We start from the raw sequence: 21,095 nt of genomic DNA on the forward strand, positions 1-21,095 counted from the left end.
GCCAATAACTGGGATAATAAATCTGAAACTGATCAGCCATGGCGGACGGACTAAATAGGGTTTGTTTCTGACGTTTCGTCTCCTTTGAAAAGATGCCAGCAAGGAGGTGAGGCCAGCCGGGTCGCAGAAGGAGGGGAGGGGAGTGAAAGCTCTCCCCCAGCACCCGGCGCTAGGGAATCGATGCGTCGAGCCTGAGTGTGGATCTAAAGCCCGGTTCCAGGAAGGTTCGGATGAACATAGCAGAGCCAAGCACCCGGTCAGGCTGACTGGACCGAGTTGTCTGTGGCGGCGCTGGGGACACCCCCACCCCAGTTACTGGACTCAGCACAAAGTTTGTGGCCAGGTTTTCCTTGGAGAGAGGTGGACAGTCCCCTGCTGCTTTCTGATCGGGTTGGGGGGGCACAGGGCAGCGGTGAACCATTGGTTTCGAAGTTTGCCTTGCCGATACCCGGGGGAAGGAGACGCATGAAAAATCCACCGGCTTCAAGGGGGAGTCGCACATGATGGAAAGTTTAACGCTTTGAGAGAGGAAGCTGGAAAAGAGAGGAGAGAGGGTTGGAAAAAGATGCCAAGGACGAGTGGCGCCCGGCCGGCCGGGGAGCCTCGGCTGCGGACGCGGCTCCGTCCGATGCTTGCGACCAAGCGCGGTGCCCGGTGCCAAGGGCGAGGCATTGGCCGGCGGGCCGCTCAACTGGAAACCTCCGATCGAGTGGGGATGCGCCGGCCGCCGCAGCCTTCCGATGGTGGACCCGCTCGACGGCCCCAGGCCAGCACTCCGAACACCGGCTGCAGCCCAGGGCCGCTGCGGCGGGGCATCCGGCTCCCCTCGCCGGGTAAGCGGGAGATGGGCAGCGGCTCAAACAAGGGGTCCAGTCATTTCGTGCTCGTTGGTCTATTGGTAATCGAGATTCTCAATTGTTAATCGCAATCTCTGTTTACATTTCATGTTTATATATAAATCTAAGGGTCCAGAAATGCAAAGGTGGGGGGTTGTGGCTGCTTCCAACGTTGGATGTCTGGGGCGAGGGAGTGTTTCACAGACAGAACGTTTGAACTTCGGTGGCAAAGTCGGGCGTGCAGGGAACTGTTGGAATCTTCCCGGAGACCCACGGATTTGTGGTCATAATACTTCGCCAACCATCCTATCGCCCAAGCTCCTCCACCTGCCTTGAGGAGGCTGGGGCTTCCTTCCCTGCTGGCAAGCGCAGCGTTCGCAGGAATCCACTGCTGCTGTGGCTGTGGCAAAGTTGAGATCCTGCCCGAGAAAAGACCAATACAGTTCCTGTTGCCTGCACAGCGAGACAAGTTAGAACGGGGTCAAGCCTGACGTGCTCATTAAAGAATTGCTCTAATATTTTCACTGGAGTATCTCCAAGGCAGATTTTTTTTTTGTCTAGACGAATGCTGTAGTAAAGTGGCTGGTGTGCTTTCTTCATGATGCCATTAGTGTGTTGGGTCCAGGAAAGATCCTCTGAGAAAGTGACTCCCAAGAACTTAAATTTGCTCAACCACTCCACCTCTGATCCCCCAATGATCAGGAGATCATATGCCTCTGGACTTCTTCCTGAAGTCAACAATCAGCTCCTTGGTTTTGGTGACATTGAGTGGAAGCTTGTTGTGAAGCACAGAATTAAATGAATGCGGTGCAGCCGGGGAATTAGCCTCGAATCGACAAAGCCGATGTAATCGGTGATCAAGGAGGCAGTTGAGCCATTTCCCACTTTAGTCCAACCAATTTGGAGTTACTTCAGTTGTCAGAATGTTCTCTTCTGGTTAGTGATTCAAACAAAATGATTTAAAATAAAGGTACTGAAAAATATTATGCCTTATCCATGGTGGGGGGAAAAATGGTTTAAGATCTCTGATCTTGCATCAGAACTGGCCCATATCTGATCCAAAACAAAAAGTCCAGGCTGATGTGCTAAAATTGTTGATTTCAGTATTGACCCCTGGAGGCTGCCAAGGGTTTTGGGAGATGAATGTTATGTTTCAAATTGTGCTGGAGGGTTGTCATCGGAACAGTAAGATGGAAAATTAAACTGACAGTCAGCAAAAGCTCCGGGTTGTGCAGGGCGAACAGAGGTTTCTTTCAAATGGTCACCCAGTCCAATGTAAATGGACCACATTGTGAGCTCTGAATGGGGTTCACTGGATGGGAAGAAGTCCAAATGATTTGCTGGTTCATCCGGAAGGATTGATTGGATCCTTGGATGGTGATAGGGGTTGAGGGAAAAGGGCAGATGGAACCCTTGTCCCTGAACATCTACATTGTGGCTCTCAATTCTCTGTGCTCATTTAGCCATTAACTTGATAGTTTCATAAACATTGTGTCACCTGGATATCTCACAGACATTCTTACACTTGGTCCTCCCCCTCTCTGCAACTTTATCCATACTTGCTCTTTCACTTCTTCAGGTTTGAGGACAGACCATTGAAGTAAAATCATTAACCCCCTGTTTCTCTCTCGACAGACCTGTTGAAAAATTCATTTTTATTTCAGATTTATTGCATCTGAAATTTTGTTTTTTAATATTTAGATGTATTATCACCTTGTCTTTGGCTACTGACTGAAAACGAAAACAAACTTTCCATAATCTTGGTGTTCTATTTGACTCTAAATTGAGCTTTACAGGTCATTTTTCCTGCTGTTTCTTACATTGGGCTCGTGGCTAGCCTCCACTGGTTAACTCTGCATCAATGAGGAGGTCCAAAACTCTGTTTACACCAATAATTTATATCTCTTTTTTCCCTCCCTGACACCTAATTAAGCAGGGCCTCAATTTTTACAATTCTCACTCTTGTATTTAGAGTCATCTGTTGACTTTCTTTCCTCTTTCTCTGTAATCTCTCATCTTTTATTCCACCAAGGTTTTTTTTACCAATATTGGCTTCTTAAATATGTATTCCTAGATTTATTTGTTGCAACATTAATTAGAAGTCATGTTTTTTCCTACCAATGTCTTAAAATTTAGAATACTCTCTTCAAACATCCCCAACCTGTAACTACTTTAAGAAGCTCTTCAAAACCTACTCTTTTTGTCAAAACTCTTGGTTATTTTCAATAACCTCATTATATGTGCATTGTTATCAACTTACTTTTCATAAACATTCATGTAAAGCACATTTGCTGTGTTTATCATACTATATTAGTATTGTCTTGTTACCCATATCATTTGATTAATTCCAATGATGGAAATTGTTTTCTAAAAAGAAACCTATTGCCAGATCCCCATTCAGTAACATATATATTACATTTTATATTCTTTTTTCTTTGGCTTGGCTTCGCGGACGAAGATTTATGGAGGGGGTAAAAAGTCCACGTCAGCTGCAGGCTCGTTTGTGGCTGACATGTCCGATGCGGGACAGGCAGACACGGTTGCAGCGGTTGCAGGGGAAAATTGGTTGGTTGGGGTTGGGTGTTGGGTTTTTCCTCCTTTGCCTTTTGTCAGTGAGGTGGGCTCTGCGGTCTTCTTCAAAGGAGGTTGCTGCCCGCCAAACTGTGAGGCGCCAAGATGCACGGTTTGAGGCGTTATCAGCCCACTGGCGGTGGTCAATGTGGCAGGCACCAAGCGATTTCTTTAGGCAGTCCTTGTACCTTTTCTTTGGTGCACCTCTGTCACGGTGGCCAGTGGAGAGCTCACCATATAACACGATCTTGGGAAGGCGATGGTCCTCCATTCTGGAGACGTGACCCATCCAGCGCAGCTGGATCTTCAGCAGCGTGGACTCGATGCTGTCGACCTCTGCCATCTCGAGTACTTCGACGTTAGGGAAGAATGGATGTTGAGGATGGAGCGGAGACAACGCTGGTGGAAGCGTTCTAGGAGCCGTAGGTGGTGCCGGTAGAGGACCCATGATTCGGAGCCGAACAGGAGTGTGGGTATGACAACGGCTCTGTATACGCTTATCTTTGTGAGGTTTTTCAGTTGGTTGTTTTTCCAGACTCTTTTGTGTAGTCTTCCAAAGGCGCTATTTGCCTTGGCGAGTCTGTTGTCTATCTCATTGTCGATCCTTGCATCTGATGAAATGGTGCAGCCGAGATAGGTAAACTGGTTGACCGTTTTGAGTTTTGTGTGCCCGATGGAGATGTGGGGGGGCTGGTAGTCATGGTGGGGAGCTGGCTGATGGAGGACCTCAGTTTTCTTCAGGCTGACTTCCAGGCCAAACATTTTGGCAGTTTCCGCAAAGCAGGACGTCAAGCGCTGAAGAGCTGGCTCTGAATGGGCAACTAAAGCGGCATCGTCTGCAAAGAGTAGTTCACGGACAAGTTTCTCTTGTGTCTTGGTAACTACTGACATGGTCTTTGCCCTCAGACAGCTCCAAGAAAAGTGCAGAGAACAAAACAAAGGACTCTACATCACCTTTGTTGACCTCACCAAAGCCTTCGACACCGTGAGCAGGAAAGGGCTTTGGCAAATACTAGAGTGCATCGGATGTCCCCCAAAGTTCCTCAACATAATTATCCAACTGCACGAAAACCAACAAGGTCGGGTCAGATACAGCAATGAGCTCTCTGAACCCTTCTCCGTTAACAATGGCGTGAAGCAAGGCTGTGTTCTCGCACCAACCCTCTTTTCAATCTTCTTCAGCATGATGCTGAACCAAGCCATGCAAGACCCCAACAGTTTATATTACCTTAAACATAATTAGCATGAAAACAAATGATAACTACACTGAGCACTAATTTAACGTACAAGAGAGATGTTGGATAATTTTGCTTGGTGATTTGATTTGTGAATTCTTGTGATCAAAAGTTATCATTTTATCTTAAACATCAAAAATCAATGGTCATTTTCCATCTTCCTTGAACTGAATGGCATGGCCATGAGTGAACATGTTTTTTCTTAGTCATTCTACCCCTGACATTATAGTGCACAGACACTGAGGAACACAGGAGTCATCTGTATAATAACCCTTTGTCAACTGCGAGAGACACAACTGCCAGAGATGTGTCGGATCTTAATATATAAATGATCCACTTTTAACTTTTAAACTCTATGGGTTTTTCCAATTTTTTGGGGGAAGCTGATATTGCTCCATTCCCAGTTGAGAGAAGGGGACTTACAGCAACTTGGGCCGAACTATTTTAAAATATGTGCTCTGCAGAGCTGTAATTCTGGAGCTTACCAAAGTGCCTAGAATGCCATTCTTCTTGCTGAAAAAGGTAGCAAAGCACACAGTAACTTCTAGCATGAGGCATCAACAATTGATCTCGATGTCGCAGTTCCGATTTTTCCATAGTCGCTGGGAATAATTAAACAAAGGTGCCATCATGACATAGCTGTACAAAGTGTTAGTGAGATCATCATTGTGCAGTTCCGGTCACCCAGTTTTTGAAGGGATGCAGAGGAGATTCATCAAAATGTTACTGGGATTTGAGTTATGGGGAAAAGCTGGATAGGCTGGGCCTTTATTGCCTGCAATGTAGGAAGCTGAGGGGTAACCTTGTAGCAAAAATCTTGGGGGGATTGGGGGGGGAGGTGAATAAAGTGAATGCTTGTTTTCCAGGGATGATGATTCTAAAACTTTATCATGAGAGGGAAAGATTTAAGAGGAACCTCGGGGATAACATTTTTCACTTGGACGGTAGTATGTATCTGGTACGAGCTGTCAGAGAAAGCTATAGAACGAAATACAATTTTGATTTTCAAAAGACCTTATGGACAGCAAGGGTTTGGAAGAAAATGGTCCAGAATGCCAACTTGCCAGAGACGAGTTAGGTTGAAGGATTTGTTCCATGTGGAATGGCTCAATAACTCCATCTCGGATTTACTGGTGGAAATGTGAAGAGGTTTTGAAAAATCTTGCTTTCTAATTACAGCCTCAAGCAGATTGTCACCATAATTGGACATTTATGTAATGCATTCAGTTGTATTCATTCAAAAAATGCTACATGCAAATCCTGCTGCTTTTAGACTAAATTTGTAGTCACACAAATGGGAAAGTAATACGAATAATGTTTTAATAATTAGGATAATTAAAACAAATGTGACAGGCAGATAGCACTCATGAATATATTCAAAATGTAAATGAAACATGAGGAAAACTTCAGCTACTGGTGACATTAGTTCATTCGGGCTGTACAGCACAGAAATAAACTCTTTAGTCCAACTCCTCCATGCTGACTGTGAAGGCCATCCAACTCTAATCCCATTTGCCTGAATTACACCTGTATCCTCTCTCTCTTTCCTGTGCAAGTGCTTGTTCAAATACCCTTATAATGTAGTAATTACATCTACCATTTCATATCCTCTGGCAGCTCATTCCTCATAACCAACATCTTCTATATTGAAAAATGGCGCCACTCTAAACATTTTCATTTGCCTCAAACCTATACATTCTAATTTCTGACTCCTGATTCCTCCCATCCTTAGAAAAGGAAAAAATATCCTATCAATGCTCCTCAAAATTTTATAAAATCTTCTGCAAGTTAAGATTTATTTTCTTGTGATTTATCAAATAATTAGCTCTTTATATTGTTCACCATGTCAATAGTTGGTCAAGTGTAAAATGGATTTTTCATTGTAATCTAATATTATTTATTGCAAATAGCAACCTGCATTTTTCATGAAATAACCTGAGGGTCATTAGTTTTCATTACTGAGGAAGATGTCCTCTTAAACCAGAATTGAACTCCTACTTTCATCCCTCGTAATCCAGGCTTTTGTTCACTTCTTGACTGAACACTCAAGATGTTGTCTTGAACAGTCTCAGTGGTCTGTAACAGTTTTCTGCAGTATCCTGCTGTCTGAATTCTCTCCTGTAGTGAAGGCTCATTGTCTTCTGGGGCCTCAAATTCAAATCTCTCACCTTTGTGTTTAATTTTGTTCTTGACCTTTTAATTTGCTGATTTTTATAATCCCTTCATGTCAACCCTTCAGGATTTCTGCACTCCTTGAATCTATTGAGACTCATTTCCACAGCACCATTAATCTTTTCACATCACTCCTCCTCCTTTTCCTAAGCAATATTTATTGATATCACCATATCAAGCAATAAAGTGGCCTGGGACAAATAACCTGGAGTAGTTTATTATGCAGCAGGTCTTTTTAGGTTGGGGAGGGGGAAAGAGGGAGTGAGGCTCCATTTAAAAAGTGGATAAAATAGAAATGACGTTATTTCTCAATAAAAGCAGTAATTATTCAAAAATTATGGTGAATGGAAGACAGGAATGCATATATTTGATGCAATAACCAATTTCAGGGTAGCTGCTAATGTCTCTCTCTACTTGTAGCCTTCCTTAAGAAACACTCTTTTTAGACATACAGCAAGGTAACAGGCCATTTCGGCCCATGACATCGTGCCATCCAATTTACACTCATTTAACTTGTACTCTGAGAGCGTTTCAAACAGTGGGAGGAAACTGCAGACACGGGGAGAACATACAAATTCCTTCCAGTGCAGAATTCGAACCCTGGTCCCGATCGCTGGAGCGGTAAATGCATTGTACTAACTACTATGCCAACCACGCCACCCTTTCGAATTTTTCTTGGCTCCAGGCAGTCCCAGTGTTATGAAAGTTTGTCACCCATTTCTTTCATAAATCAGAAATGAATTAAAACCATGTGTGGGAGAGGATGCAGAAACAGCTAGGATGGGAGATTGAGCAAGCACACGAAGAGTGGCCTCCAACTCTCTTCACTGAGTCAGTGAGGGAGTGAGTCTGCTCAGTGCTCACAGTTCTGCACGACTCCCCCCATCCCCCCCCCACCCCCCCAGCCACTAATTGTTGAGGCTTGTTCGCATGTACAAGACTCCATAAGTCACGCATTCATTACCCAGGAGGGCCAGAATACCGTCAAGTAAATTAGGTTGATTCTTTTACCTCCTATATCTAATGTTATTTAAATATCTGGTCATTTAAGAGGCATTAATGTAGTGATAAATGACAGGATATTTTTAAAAATTAAAATACAAATGTACAGAAGAACATGCTTTGAAGTATTCATTTTGATCTTTTCACTTTCAGAGGAAAAAAAATCTATCAACTGGGTGAAAAAAATCTCATTAATGAAATGTTTAGCAAACCTTTATGTTATTTAATGTTTTTACCACAAGCTTTCTAATGGCATAATAACTCTGTCAGCTATGGCTAACTTCAAAACAAAATTGTACATCTGAAAAAAAAATTACTGTGCCTCCTGTAACAGATAAAAGCTTGGGTGCAAAATAGTTGTAAATGGTTGGATACCTATTTTAAACCTTGATGTAGAATAGGTTGTCTGCTAGTTGGAAACTTGGTGTTTCAGCTTTTGTTTAGACAGGGTTACCTAATGAAATTTCTCTGACTCCTTGCCTTGTTGGGAGCCTTTCGTTGACCTTGCATGAAGCAGTTGTATTTGTGGCACAGTGTCTTTACTGCCTTTGGTTTTTGTCAGAGAAGCAATTGTGGATTTCTTTTTTACATTTGAATATGCTGTAACTTGCAAAATGTCTCATTCTACTGCTTTAAGAAAACTAAAAGAACGTGCATTCTGGCAAGCATTTTAAATGTGCTTTTTATTTTGGGTCCAGAAACTTTGACAAGGACCGAAGCTAAGGGGTATGTTTAACATGTATGGGGCACCAATACCTCTGAATGGAAAGCCCTGCAAAAAGTAGTGGACAAAGACTGGTAAAATCATCCCCACTATTGAGAGAATCTACATGCAGCACAGCCGTCGGAGAGCAACAACAATCATCAAGGAAACACACTGCCCAAGACATGCTCCATTCTTGCTTCTGCCATCAGGAAAAAGATGCAGGTGCCACAAGACTCCTGCCACCAGGTTCAGGAAGAGGTGCTACCCCTTCACCATCTGACTCCTCAATGACAAACTCAATCAGAGACTCATTTAAGGACTCTTACTTTACACATTATTTATTACTGAATATTTACTTTTTTTTCCGTATGGCACAATTTGTTTACATTTCTTTCTTTTGTGTATATATATATATCTTGAGTTCAGTTTTATGCATTACCGACAAGTAGAAATTCTGCCCAGCCCACAGGTAAATTAATTTTGGCGTTGTATGAGATATCATATATGTTCTCTGACAATAAATCCGAACTTTGAACTTTAAAATGAATTAGTATTTCAGTGTTCCAGAATGTACAGGTGTTGGAGAGATGGTTGATGTCTAAGCAGAGAAGTTCAAGTGTAAAATCAGGAAGTATGTCAACGCATGGATAAATGGTTGAACTCTGAAACCGTCTTCCTCAGAAGGGGAGGGGAGGCACTGAATAGCCAAATTTATGAGTGAGAAACAGAAGTTTTCTGACCCAAGTAGGAATTGGAAAACAATGCTGTCACTTCTTTTTGTTAGATGACAATCATGGGGAATGGAAGTGGTCAAGAGAAAGCCTCCCAGGTGCATAATTGAGCTCACAGATGGGTTAGCATCCATGACTAGTTTGAACTGACCTGGGGTGGGGTAGTGGATTCAGAGTCACTCACGTGAAACCACGTTCTTTGAAAAAATGGTCCAACGAATCCCCCGTTCCTTTCACTGTCTGGTCCAATTAATAGTAGGTCATAGGAATATGCTTCAGAGATGCCATGATATTCAGAAGATTTGGGTGAAATGAAAATGAAGTTGTGAATATGGGAGCAGTACTCCATTTGAATGGTTAAAAATTATTGGCTGTGAAGTGTTCCTGATGCAACCCTAGTATGTCCCATACTCTGGTGAAGCCAACTTCCATCTCTTCCAGGCATCCAAAATGGATCATGTCAGTTCTACAAGATCTACAAGTCTCCAAACAAAGAAGAGTAAGCGTACCTCATGCACGTGGATATCAGGATGAAGATAGTATATTATTGCATCAAGCTGCATTGGAGCCAGAGTATTACAAACCCTGATTGTTGGGATGTGCTGGGATCCATCTATCCTTGATAGATGACCCTAGTCCCTTTGCCATGGAATATTCCATTCATGTGGACTATACTGCATTACTGGTCTCTTGAAGAAATGTTTCTGAGGAATAACAAGTGGATCAGGCAGTGGACCACATGAAATATTTGGGAAAACCAGCTACTGCAAAGAAACTATGGTGGAAAGCCTACAGTCACAGACACTGAATGGCTGAGCACTGTATAGTTGCCTCTCCATGTGATGAAATGTTTGTCAAGGTCACAAAAGTGAATGCATTGAATTTCTTCATCAGTGAAGAAAGAAATTGCCAGGCCCCAATTTTATTACCAAATATTTTGCAATATTTTTTACAAAAATATTTATTCTAATAGAATTGGAGTATAATGATCCTATGAAAGATAAAATCTCAAACTTGCATCTGTTTATAAAATGTGGAGGTGGGCTGCCATGGTATCTTCAGTATTTCTGACTTGAGAAGAACAGTACTGCACCTATGGGTTCCTTCCATCTGCAGTGAGACCCTGTTGCCAAGGTAACATATTTTTAATTGACAAATGAAACAGACTCACCATCATATCCATCGGCATGCCTGGGCCTGTCAATGTGAAAACTGGTGTAATTAAGATTCTTCCTTGGCAATGCTCACACCTCATAGCAGACCAAAGTTGAAATAGATCATGTATGTTACATTTTTAAGTATTATTATGTGACAATAAAAGGAACATTGATCCTAATTGAATACAAATGCTTCTGAAAAGCTTGATAGAATCACATAGTGATAAGTTATATTGCACATAGCTGGATGAATAGAGGTTAATCCCATCTGTTCGAACTCCATCTGATCACAGCCAAGTATGAAAAAGTGATATTAGAATTGGCCTTGGTCCTCAACAAATAGGAAAGGGGGAGTTTGTTGAAACTCCTTCTTTTGATGGCTAATCTGCACCCTGTTGATGGTGTGAAAGTTGAATAAAAAGAGGATATCTAGTGCAAATCTATTCTTGACCAAATAGCATCAGGTAATAGCCACTGGTGGCTTGAGAATATGCACCCAAGGAGGCAAGAACTTCACATTTGGAAGAGGGAGAAAATTAACTGTGTCTCAATCCCATGTAGTTTCCCTCACTTCCCTTATTGCTAGATGATGAATGTTAATGAGATGGAAAGGTGCTGTCCCTCCTACTCATACTCAATGGTAATGATTTTTTAAAAAAAAATGTATTTATAAATTTTAAAACCACAAAAATACTCACTTATTTTACAAAATTACAAATGCATGAGTTATATACAAGAAAAAAGAAAGAAAAAGAAGAAAGGCCCCCTATTTAACCTCCCCCCCCAACCCTCTACAAAAACAAGAAAAAAATAGAAAAATATCATACAAGAGATTTTCAACAAGAGTACTCCTCACTCCTTAATATATGAAACCTATTTTAGGAGGAAGGGAATGTCTGAGTTTCATTTAAATATTCATACCAACACTTTGTAAATATGGACACAATATTTTCCAATGGTTGGACGATATGATGGCATGTCTAACTTTGGGGGAAAAAATAGATGTTTCTCTGATTCTGAATGTAACAGATTTAAACTTTTCATGTTTATGGGGTCCTTTTATCATTTTTTTTCATAATCTATAAGATCATTTAGATCTTGTCCTTGTGAGTTTGTATTTTTTTAATGGTAGTGAAATTTCATATATTTATCAAATAACTTTGGAAGGGAATGGGAGATAATTTGTAGTATAGTATCAATTTAATTTTTTTAAATCTTTTTCAATTAGTCACGTTATAACTGATTAAATGATTACTTGATTATTTCCTTTTTTGTTTGATTGTTGTTATCTAGTTTATATGTAAAACTTTTCTTCAGTCTTTCTTTTGTATGTTTCCTTTTTCATTTTACTCCTTTATTTTTAGATAAATATGGCTTCTACATTTTGTATTATTATTGTAAAATGTAATTAAAATATTGAAACAGAAGAGAGAGAAAAAATGGTATGAAAAAACTGCAGAGAAACACAAAGAGAACTTGGTCTGACCAGTAAATATTTATATATTATATGTAGATTGCCAAGAAATTGTGTCAAGCAATTCAGTTTCCACAGAACTTCAGAATTTATTAAATTACCTGAATGTTAGTGTAGAGCGCGTTGAAAGAACCGAAGACTTGTTGATCCAAACCAAGGCTTTTATTAACTAAAAGACTGGAGCATATCACAAGTAGGTCAACCAGTCCAGAATGACCTGATCTGGCGAGGAGCAATCCTTTGAGACCTGCCAGTAGGTGTGGCTACACTCTCAGCCAATCACAGACATCCTACACTTCCTTCTGTACATATACACATTGATGATAGAATTTGTACAATCACAGTTAGGAAACCAATGCAACAGATTTTAAATGGAGATATCTGAAATATCAGTATGTGTCATGTGTGTTTTGTTTGTGGTTGGGAATCCAGAGTTATGAATTTTATATTCCTTTAATCTTGTTTCAATTCATTAAGTATTATATTAGATGGATTGATTATGGCTTTGGGAAAAGGTGATCTTAAAAGAATACTTCAATTTCCGTCTTTCCCCTCCCAAAGCTAATCTGATTCATTTTCCTGTTCCTCAATGGCTTGAATGCCGACCATTGATATCTTTGATCACACTATGCAGGCATTGTATTTGCTTCATGTCGTGACATATAACATCACTTCATTAATCTGCTGAAAAACATCGTCTTCTTGGCATCTGTATCAGTCCTTTAAATCTAGGCCATTGCAATTCCTGACTGAGAAGCCACTATTGTAATATGGATGCATCTTCTTATCCATTTTTGGCCTTCTCTTAATAAGTTGCAGGAAGCAATTTGATTTGGATAATTTCTAATCTGAAAATTCCATAAAGTCCCAAACTTGACTTTGAGACTTTCTGAACTAATGAATGCTGGTAGCATAATGTCACATCCATGGAGATATTTTTTTTCTTTTTTTGTCTGCGGTGAATCATAGCAGTCTGTAGTTTCTCTGGATATTGACAAGTTTTCAGTACTTGTTACTCAATGTTAATAGCATCATTTCTGGTTGTCATACTCAGAGGCACTTTAATGTTGAGGTCATGAAATGTGAATCCTACTGCTTATTTTTTCTCTAATTTAGGTATTACAAACTGAACCAGAGATCAGTTGTTTTATTTTAAAAGATGAGCTAAAGGCAAAATTGATGATATTGAATTAGAATTGTGGTGAGCTGTTAGACTGAATCAGACACACACAAGGTAAAGACTGTACAACAGACTTTAATCCACAAAGACTTCCACAGAGCCAGGCTGGTTGTGGCTGCAGCAACTCTGTGTGAGGCCTCGGGAAGCCGGCACAGCCTTATATCCCGGAGGGTGATTGACACCCGACCGGGTGGAGCTTGATCCATTCAGGCCAACTGATTGACAGCCGGCCATGTGTTGTCCTGTCCCTTTACAATCCTGCAGGTACAGAGGTTTCCCCCTGCAGTAGGCCGGTGGTGGACCACCACAAGAATCAAAGTAGAATGCATTGAAACATTCACTAAATTGTATCCACCAACCTCTTCCAGTCATTGAGTGTATAAAGGAACCTCCATCCAGATCAGGCATAGCTGTGACAATTCCCAAAGTCTGCCGACATTCTCCTTCTGGGTTCACGTCACTGAAAGCAAGCTGCAGAGTGCCCAGTGATGACTCAATGCCAGCAGGAGAGGAGAAGCACAATGTTTTGTGGGAAGGGGAGGAAAGAACCATAAATAACCGAAAAGAGAATAGCTTACAGGCAGCAGCTTCAAGACAAAAGAAAGCAATGATTTGCAGTTTGACTTGATGTTAAACTACCCAGTTTTACAAAGCTGTTTTGTGTAATCTATATTATACATATTATTTGACGAGAGACCAGTGGAAACTCGAACATCCATTACTATTTTAATTGGTAAAACAAATAGTGCATAAAACAATAGGATAACAAAAAGATGCTGAAATGCAAATAACCTGGAAGTTGTACGCACTTAATGACGGAATTTAGAAGAGGTATGTTCAGGAATATTTCTTTATATGCCTTTTTAAAGCAAAAATTACGATTGCTTTGCAATCATCTTTTAATGATTTGATATATGCATTCTATGTTTGCTTCATGACAATAATGGTGTTAACTCGACCAGTTGTCTATTGTATTCCTTCTTTTGGAGGTGATGCTTGGGGATGGGGTGATCATGTGGTGAAGAAAGAGGGAAAGGGGAATGCCTAAACAAGGTGCTGGATTTTAATTAGTATCAGAAAATTGGTACTTAATACCCTCATCCAGGAAGTTTATTTTCAGTCCAAGTAAGCAGGAATAACAGATAATTTAATAATCCTACAGATTTAAGCAACTTGCATGTCACAGAATCAAAATCAATTCTAATGATGTTTATTTGGTGCAAACTAGAATCTTAATTTTATCCTCTCAATTATTCCAACTCAATGCATTTACTTATTATTAACTGACTATGCTGGGGGGAAAAAGTGATTTCCTTAATTAACTGCTTAATGACAAATGGAGTTTGTCTATTTGTATTTATGTCTGAATATGAATGTATTTACACTCTTCTGAAGTAAGAGAGTGACTGATACTTGGAAGGCAATTAATTTGATATTTTTTTAAATAATTTTAATCTTGAAACATTTGGCAACCAACTGGACAAACCAATTGATAGAAGTGGTCATTTGAAGACAAATATTGTGAGCACTGGACTTTTTAAAAATTACAAAATAGCTGTAGTTTTCCAAGGCAAAATGTATCCAATTATATTTTGGTTATTTTGTAAGATGTGTTCCGATTTGGTTCAAATACACCAGTGTTGATTGTTTTATTCTTTGCCTTTTACAATTAACACGACTAATTGCTTTGAATTGTTCTGTGCTGTATATGGTTTATATGGAATTGAACGTATTGATTAGCAAGTTTTTCCAGTCTGACTTGTCTTTCATTTTGTCTACGCAGGGGAGTTGAATGGACCCTTTCAGTACCAGGCAAACCAAGAAATCTATTGCTGTCACGAAAACAGAGACAAGGTAGGTGCTTCACAAAAAATTCGAGCAATAAAAACTTCAAAATAATATGCAAGGGGATGGAAATGTCAATGTTGTGGAGAGAGTTAAATTAAATCTTTATATCCTGATCATTTATTTTTTACTGCTGTAAAGGAAGGTCTAGTTGATGAGTTCAAAAATATAAAATCGTGACAAAAGTTGTATCAAAAAAATTATGTACATCATAAAAAATATTGTAATGGTCATTTAAGAAAGCACTTAAATACAAGGTCTTATTTTATGAGAGAGGGAAAATAAAATGTTGTGAATTACGATGAACCACTTTTAATAGTTCTGTATCAAACATTGTCTTTAAAGATACATTAAAATAAATGGTCATTAGCACCTATGATGGGTCTAAAATTCTGGGTGAAGTACCAGATTGAAATCCTAATTTTGAGTAACTTTTGCATCTTCCAGAAAAAAATAGGTTGCATCACCACGATATCAAATAAACACAATTTGAAGCTATAATGCCATTTTCTTAAATTTTGTTTAGGATGAAATGCTTTTTATTCCTGGTTAAAACAGTGATTGAGAGTATGAATGTTTATCATGTACTGTGTGATATTTGATCTGGGACCATTAGCTTTTTCCAAAATTACACAATCAGTGTTTTCTGGATTGGAGCATTGGTTTCTAACCTTCAAATTGTAAAACTGGGGAAATTAATCTCTCTGATGCCCATCTCAAATTATGGTTTCAAAGATGAACATTTTTTTGCATCAGAGGTACAAGTAATGATAACATGCCTCATGTAACAATCCTTCATATTTGGTCCAAATGTAGCCATTGTTTGGTTTTGAGAATCTCCCCACATTTTCACACAGAGCTTTCTTGTACTGCTACCATAACACAATTTAAAATGAGGATGCCTGAGCAGGCTGGAGAACGTAATTGGAGTGAACCTGTTAACATTATTGCCTCTCCCAATCCTGTCTGCCCTCCAGCCATCTAATTGGCTTCCATTTATTCTACAACTTTACCATGGAAGGCTCATCCTTGCACCTCCTTCCAATTCAGAAATCTCCCTCCATCTTCTGCTCTGAACTTGACTGATGTACAGTATTACTATCTGTGCAAGGCATATTACATCTGATGAGCAACACATCCAGTGTGAGGCCAACTCTGTAAACCTTCAGGCTTTACTGAATTTTCATACTATAATGCCTATAATTACCTGTCATTAGTGCACATGTAGTGACTGATTAACGCACCATCAGAGGTGCCAATGAGTTCCACGTCTTTGGCCCTCTGAACCAGATAATATTCTGAAATTTTGCCAGGATCCTGAAGATTTGACTGCCTGCACCTGTTCTATATTAAGTGTTGGGAATTAATGAAGATCAGAATTGCTACAGATATCACAGGGATTTCATGATTAAACCAGAAAATGCCAATTCAATTTGCCAATATTTTTAAAGACAGATTCTTGTCTCTAGATCGTGCCTTAATAACTGAGTAATTTAAAGGAAGTCATTGTGAGTAATTTGATCGTTCTTGTCAATAAGCCAACATCCTGACAGCCAGATTAAATGTTGGTTTATCAATAGTCAAATGGCACACAGTTAGCTTTTTTTTTAAAAAAATCAGTTTTTTTTACATGATTGGAATGATAAGCCCAGCAACTTTCTTGATGCTGCATGAATATTGGAAGTCATCCTGTAAGAATAAAGAACTATAAATTAATTTCCAAAATTCATATTGTACTATAAAAATATAGTAAAAATGGAGAAGGCTGCCCCAATACAAAAAATACATAAGAATCAGTTTCAAGTGTTAAATAACTATTTCCATTGTCACTAGAAATACCAATCATATGGCACCTTTAATCTTAAAAAGAAATGTCAAAATGTTTCACAGTGGCATGTAAAGATGAATAGATGCCCAAGCTGGGAGAAGGTATTTAGAAGATGTAACCAATGTTTTATGTAGATTAGATCAGAAGCCTGAAAATTTGCTATTTCCATGTGTTTTAATGCCTAACTTTAAACAATTGTCTCTACTCCAGAACGGAATTTTCAGATACCTTTGTCTTTTATTCTTTTCCAACTGAGTTTATCTTTAAAAAATAGCTTTATCTTTATTTTTTTAATTTCATAAAAGCTATATCATATTGTCAAGTTAATACATGGAAGAACCAATGTCACTCATGTGGCTTCTTTGAAGAATATGCTGTTATAATGTTCAATGGTCAGTTATACAGCACCCAGCCCCTAAGTGTTGAGTGGTGCAGGGCCTTTGATTGCACTCCTTTCTTGTGAAGTATTTGCATTGGCTGCAGCAAGTTTCTGTGTGACTGAGTACATACTTCTGCAGCCTAGAATGTACCAGGCAGCAATGTAGGCATCTCATTATACAAGAAGACCAACGAGTTTCAGATAGATCAAAGTGCATCTTGCACAGAGTTCATGTACTGTAGATCGAGCAGCACCTTGTCTTTCTCTTGTTAGGAACAAGGAGTCCTTTGTTTCAGACTTTCCTTGCAAATGCACAGTCCACAATCCACAGTCATTGTTATTACAGTTGTCTTGAGAAGACCGTGCTTCAGGAGTGAGGCTGTGCAGGAAGGATATGATGAGGAGGGACCCTGCCAGCCAAGTGAGGTCTTGTTTTATCTATTTTGGTTAAATTTGAGCCCATGACTTAGTGATGAAATCACGTTGTGTTAAATTGGTATATGAGCCAGACTTGTCTCTCTTTTGAGACTTTAAATTGATGGTAACTATGTATGTTAGTATTAATTTCAGTTTTAGAAGGACCAACTTTTTTATGTTTTAAGCCCAGCAATATCTTTTTCCTGGATGATTCATATAAATGAAACTAAGATCAAATTGTTTGAGCAGCGTATGATTGATTGCATCATTATAAAGTGGCCTGTACTAATTAGACTGCTGTGAAATACAGTAGCCACTTGGCCCTACAACTGTTCTAACATATGCTCTGTTGTGAAGCATCAGCAGGTATACAAGAACAAACAATTTGTCCCAAGAGTGAGCTGTTTTTAAATTATTATTAAAGCCAAATAAACCAAATGTTGGAATTTGAAAATCAAACCTGAACATGTTTAATTAATTATTTTTACTTTGCTGTTCTATTTGACCTTTGTTTTGCATTATGGCCAAATCTACATTTAGTTACTCAAGTACATAATCTCAATTTCACATTTTCTGTGATCAAGCTGAAAGTATTTCAAAGGTCTTTCTACCCGAGATGGAGACCAATCATCCCATTTTTCCTGTGCTGGCTCTTTGAGCAAGTTTATAATTTAGTCCCACATTTCACCCCATTACTCATTAAATTACTAGTCCACTTGCTTTTTGAAATTTCTCATGTGGGGAAGTAAATCATATTATTCACCTTCCTCATGCCTTCTACTTAGTTTAAATCTATGGTTACTGGCACAATTGACTGAGAGGATTGTATATGTAGACCTGCTCTATCAAAACACTCCAATTGGTGAAAGTCAAATTTCCCTTCAGTCATTCTTCACTTACAAGAGAATATTCCCAGCTTTGCCAGACTTACTGCATAACTGGTCTCTTACCCAACTTAAAAAAAAACTTCCACACTGCAAATCTTTGAGAGCTTTAGTAAAGTATGGAACCTAGAATCATACACAAGGCAAAACCAGTGATTTCTGAAGATTTTGAATGGCTTGATAAGCTCCCGTGTCTTTGTCAAAGATTTGTGAACTGCACCCCCCCCCCACCCCCACAGTTTTTCTGCTCTTTGCCTTGCATTGGAAATACCATTTCTATTGTGCCCCAAAGTGCCTCATTTTGAGCTTCACTGTTGCTGCTCATTCACTGTACTGTCTTTAGCCTTAAGTCTGCTGCTCTTCACTACTGACCATATTATCTGATGATAGGGACTTCAGAAGGAGCTCAAGAGAGATTTTGGCAATCCTAGCAAAAGGCTTCACCTTTGTTTTATTGCATTTATTTGAGACTCTGCTGTGGAGTCATGAAGGCACCATCTAACATTGTCTTTTTATTACCCATTGGCATTCATTGTGCGATGTGCCAGGCTCTGGAATTTTGATCTAATCTGACAGGATTATTTTGCCCTGTCTATTGCGTATTGCTTCCATTATTGATTATGTAGTACAATGTTATCACTTCACCAGGTGGACACCTCATTTTAGCACATGCCTATTGTTGCTCCTGGCATTCTCTCCTGTGTTCCTCATTGAACAAGGACTGACCTTGAGTGTGACATCAATACCTACATGGGAGAGAAAGGTTTTGGACTTCCTCGCCACCAGATCAAGATGTCATAATTTATGAAAATTGGTGTGTAATGACTAAGCTATGTGAAAACAAACCATTCAATATGACAGCAACTCCAGTATTTTAAGTTTGGGGTTTGGAATATCAGCCTGTTGCTCAACACTCCAAATAGTAACAGGGCTGAACACCTTTCTATTATCATACAAAGTAGCTCTGATGCTTTGACATTGATGCTGATGCCTCAGGAGATGAGGCAGTGGCTAGGTCTTCAGATTTAGAAGCAACAGATGCATTACTTGAAGATCAATGTCAAAGCTCACAAAGGCTGCTCTTCTCAGATGGTGTTTCAACTCCCTCTCTACAGGAGCTGCAGCGTGTCCACAGTGTTCTTCAAGTTCACCATAATTGGGAGAATTCAAGAAGAGCTGGGAATGGCTTGATGAATGATTGTGAACTGAAAATCTGGTAGCTGAAGATTGATGTGTGGCTCAGAAGCTCACTGACACCGAGTGTAGGTTCTTCAGCTGGTAATGTAATTTACTGTCTAAGCATTTGAGGCTCCATCCCACTGAGAACCAAGAATTAAGTTGAGCTCATCAGGGACAGAGAGGCAGTCAATGTGTAGGAAGGGAACTTCTGAAGACCCCCATCACTGCAATCTGTCCGTAATGTGGGCACCTTTCATTCTGTGGCACAGAAAATGATTTAATGTAGCCTTCCCACTGCTCCTCATTGACTGGAAGAAAATAACAAGGTCTCCTTGTTTGGACACCTGCATCCTCTTAGGACCCCCTCTCCTTCAGCTGCATTGGGATAGCTGGTCAACTGACTTCTTATTATGCTCAAATGTACTGCATGCCTCTGTGATTTTACTGTTAGATTATCTTTACTGCAACCATAAAATGTATAAAGCTTAAGACTATGAAAACATGCTGAGATTTGCAATATTTGGTGTTCACCATCTTTTCACCCATGAAACTGATAACAATTTTGTGATTTCCAAGCATGGATTGTGAATACCAGAAATACTAATTTTTAATATTTAAACATCACCTTCATGGGCTGTATTCCTTGGAGACTTTCCTACTGGATTCATAAAAATCTTTTGAATTTGTGGCACTAAAAGGCACAAAGGAACAGATGTGGAAAAAATCACATAAAAACTGAATGGCAGGAAGTCCGACAGCATCTGTGAGAGAGGATTAAATTTAATGTTTCAGGTTTTTTTTAAAATTCAGAACCCTCTTGCGTGTCCTGGTGAAAAGTCGTTGACCTGAAACATAGCCCATGTTCTTTATTTTTAATGATGAGTTTGAAATATTTCCTCATAGTTTCACTTAAAAATTGATTTTTTGATGCACAACATGTAATTAAGTTAAATTATCTTTTTGTTGCCTGTAGATGATAGAGTAACTCCCTTGCGTGTTATTTTTAATTTTAATTTTTTTCTTCTAGCTTAATTGTGCAATTTTAAAATTCTTGTTTTCTATGAAAAATTCTGATTATTTTAAAAATGTTTTTTTTCTTTGTGTCACCTGAGAAAAATCTTTTTGTAATTGACTTCATTCAAATCAATGAGGACCCAGAACCAGGGTGCAAACATTGGAAGAGGAACTGGGGATGGTCAGAATGATACAGGGTACTAATCAAAGAATAGCTTTTGAGTTTGTGGTCTGCTGAGAATAAACCTTCCCAATGTATACCTGCACACTTAGGAAAAGAACAATGGAGATTAAGTTTTGTGCTTTCAAGGTTCTGAAGAAGATTAATTGGGAGGGGAAATTGTTACACAGTTATTATCATGGATCAGTTAGGCTGACTAGCATATTTCTGAGCTGTTAATATTTTAATTATTTAGTTTATCCATCTTTGTCTATCTTCACCCAAACACATTCTACTGTCATTTTGGCTCAAGGCCGTTCCTTAT

General features: G+C 39.4%; 1 protein-coding gene across 1 annotated transcript in view; it reads left to right on the top strand.

Moving 5' to 3' along the window:
• The first annotated feature begins 543 nt into the window (after positions 1-543).
• Positions 544-21,095, top strand: part of rnf44 (ring finger protein 44) — a 124,884-nt gene continuing 104,332 nt past the window's right edge. The window contains exons 1-2 of the mRNA XM_069898705.1: positions 544-833; positions 14,848-14,918. Of these exons, the coding sequence (XP_069754806.1) occupies positions 566-833; positions 14,848-14,918 (339 nt within the window). The 5' untranslated portion in view covers positions 544-565. The remainder of the gene's footprint in view (positions 834-14,847; positions 14,919-21,095) is intronic.

Source organism: Narcine bancroftii, chromosome 9, assembly GCF_036971445.1.
Source record: "Narcine bancroftii isolate sNarBan1 chromosome 9, sNarBan1.hap1, whole genome shotgun sequence".
NCBI classification, from domain to species: Eukaryota; Metazoa; Chordata; class Chondrichthyes; order Torpediniformes; family Narcinidae; genus Narcine; species Narcine bancroftii.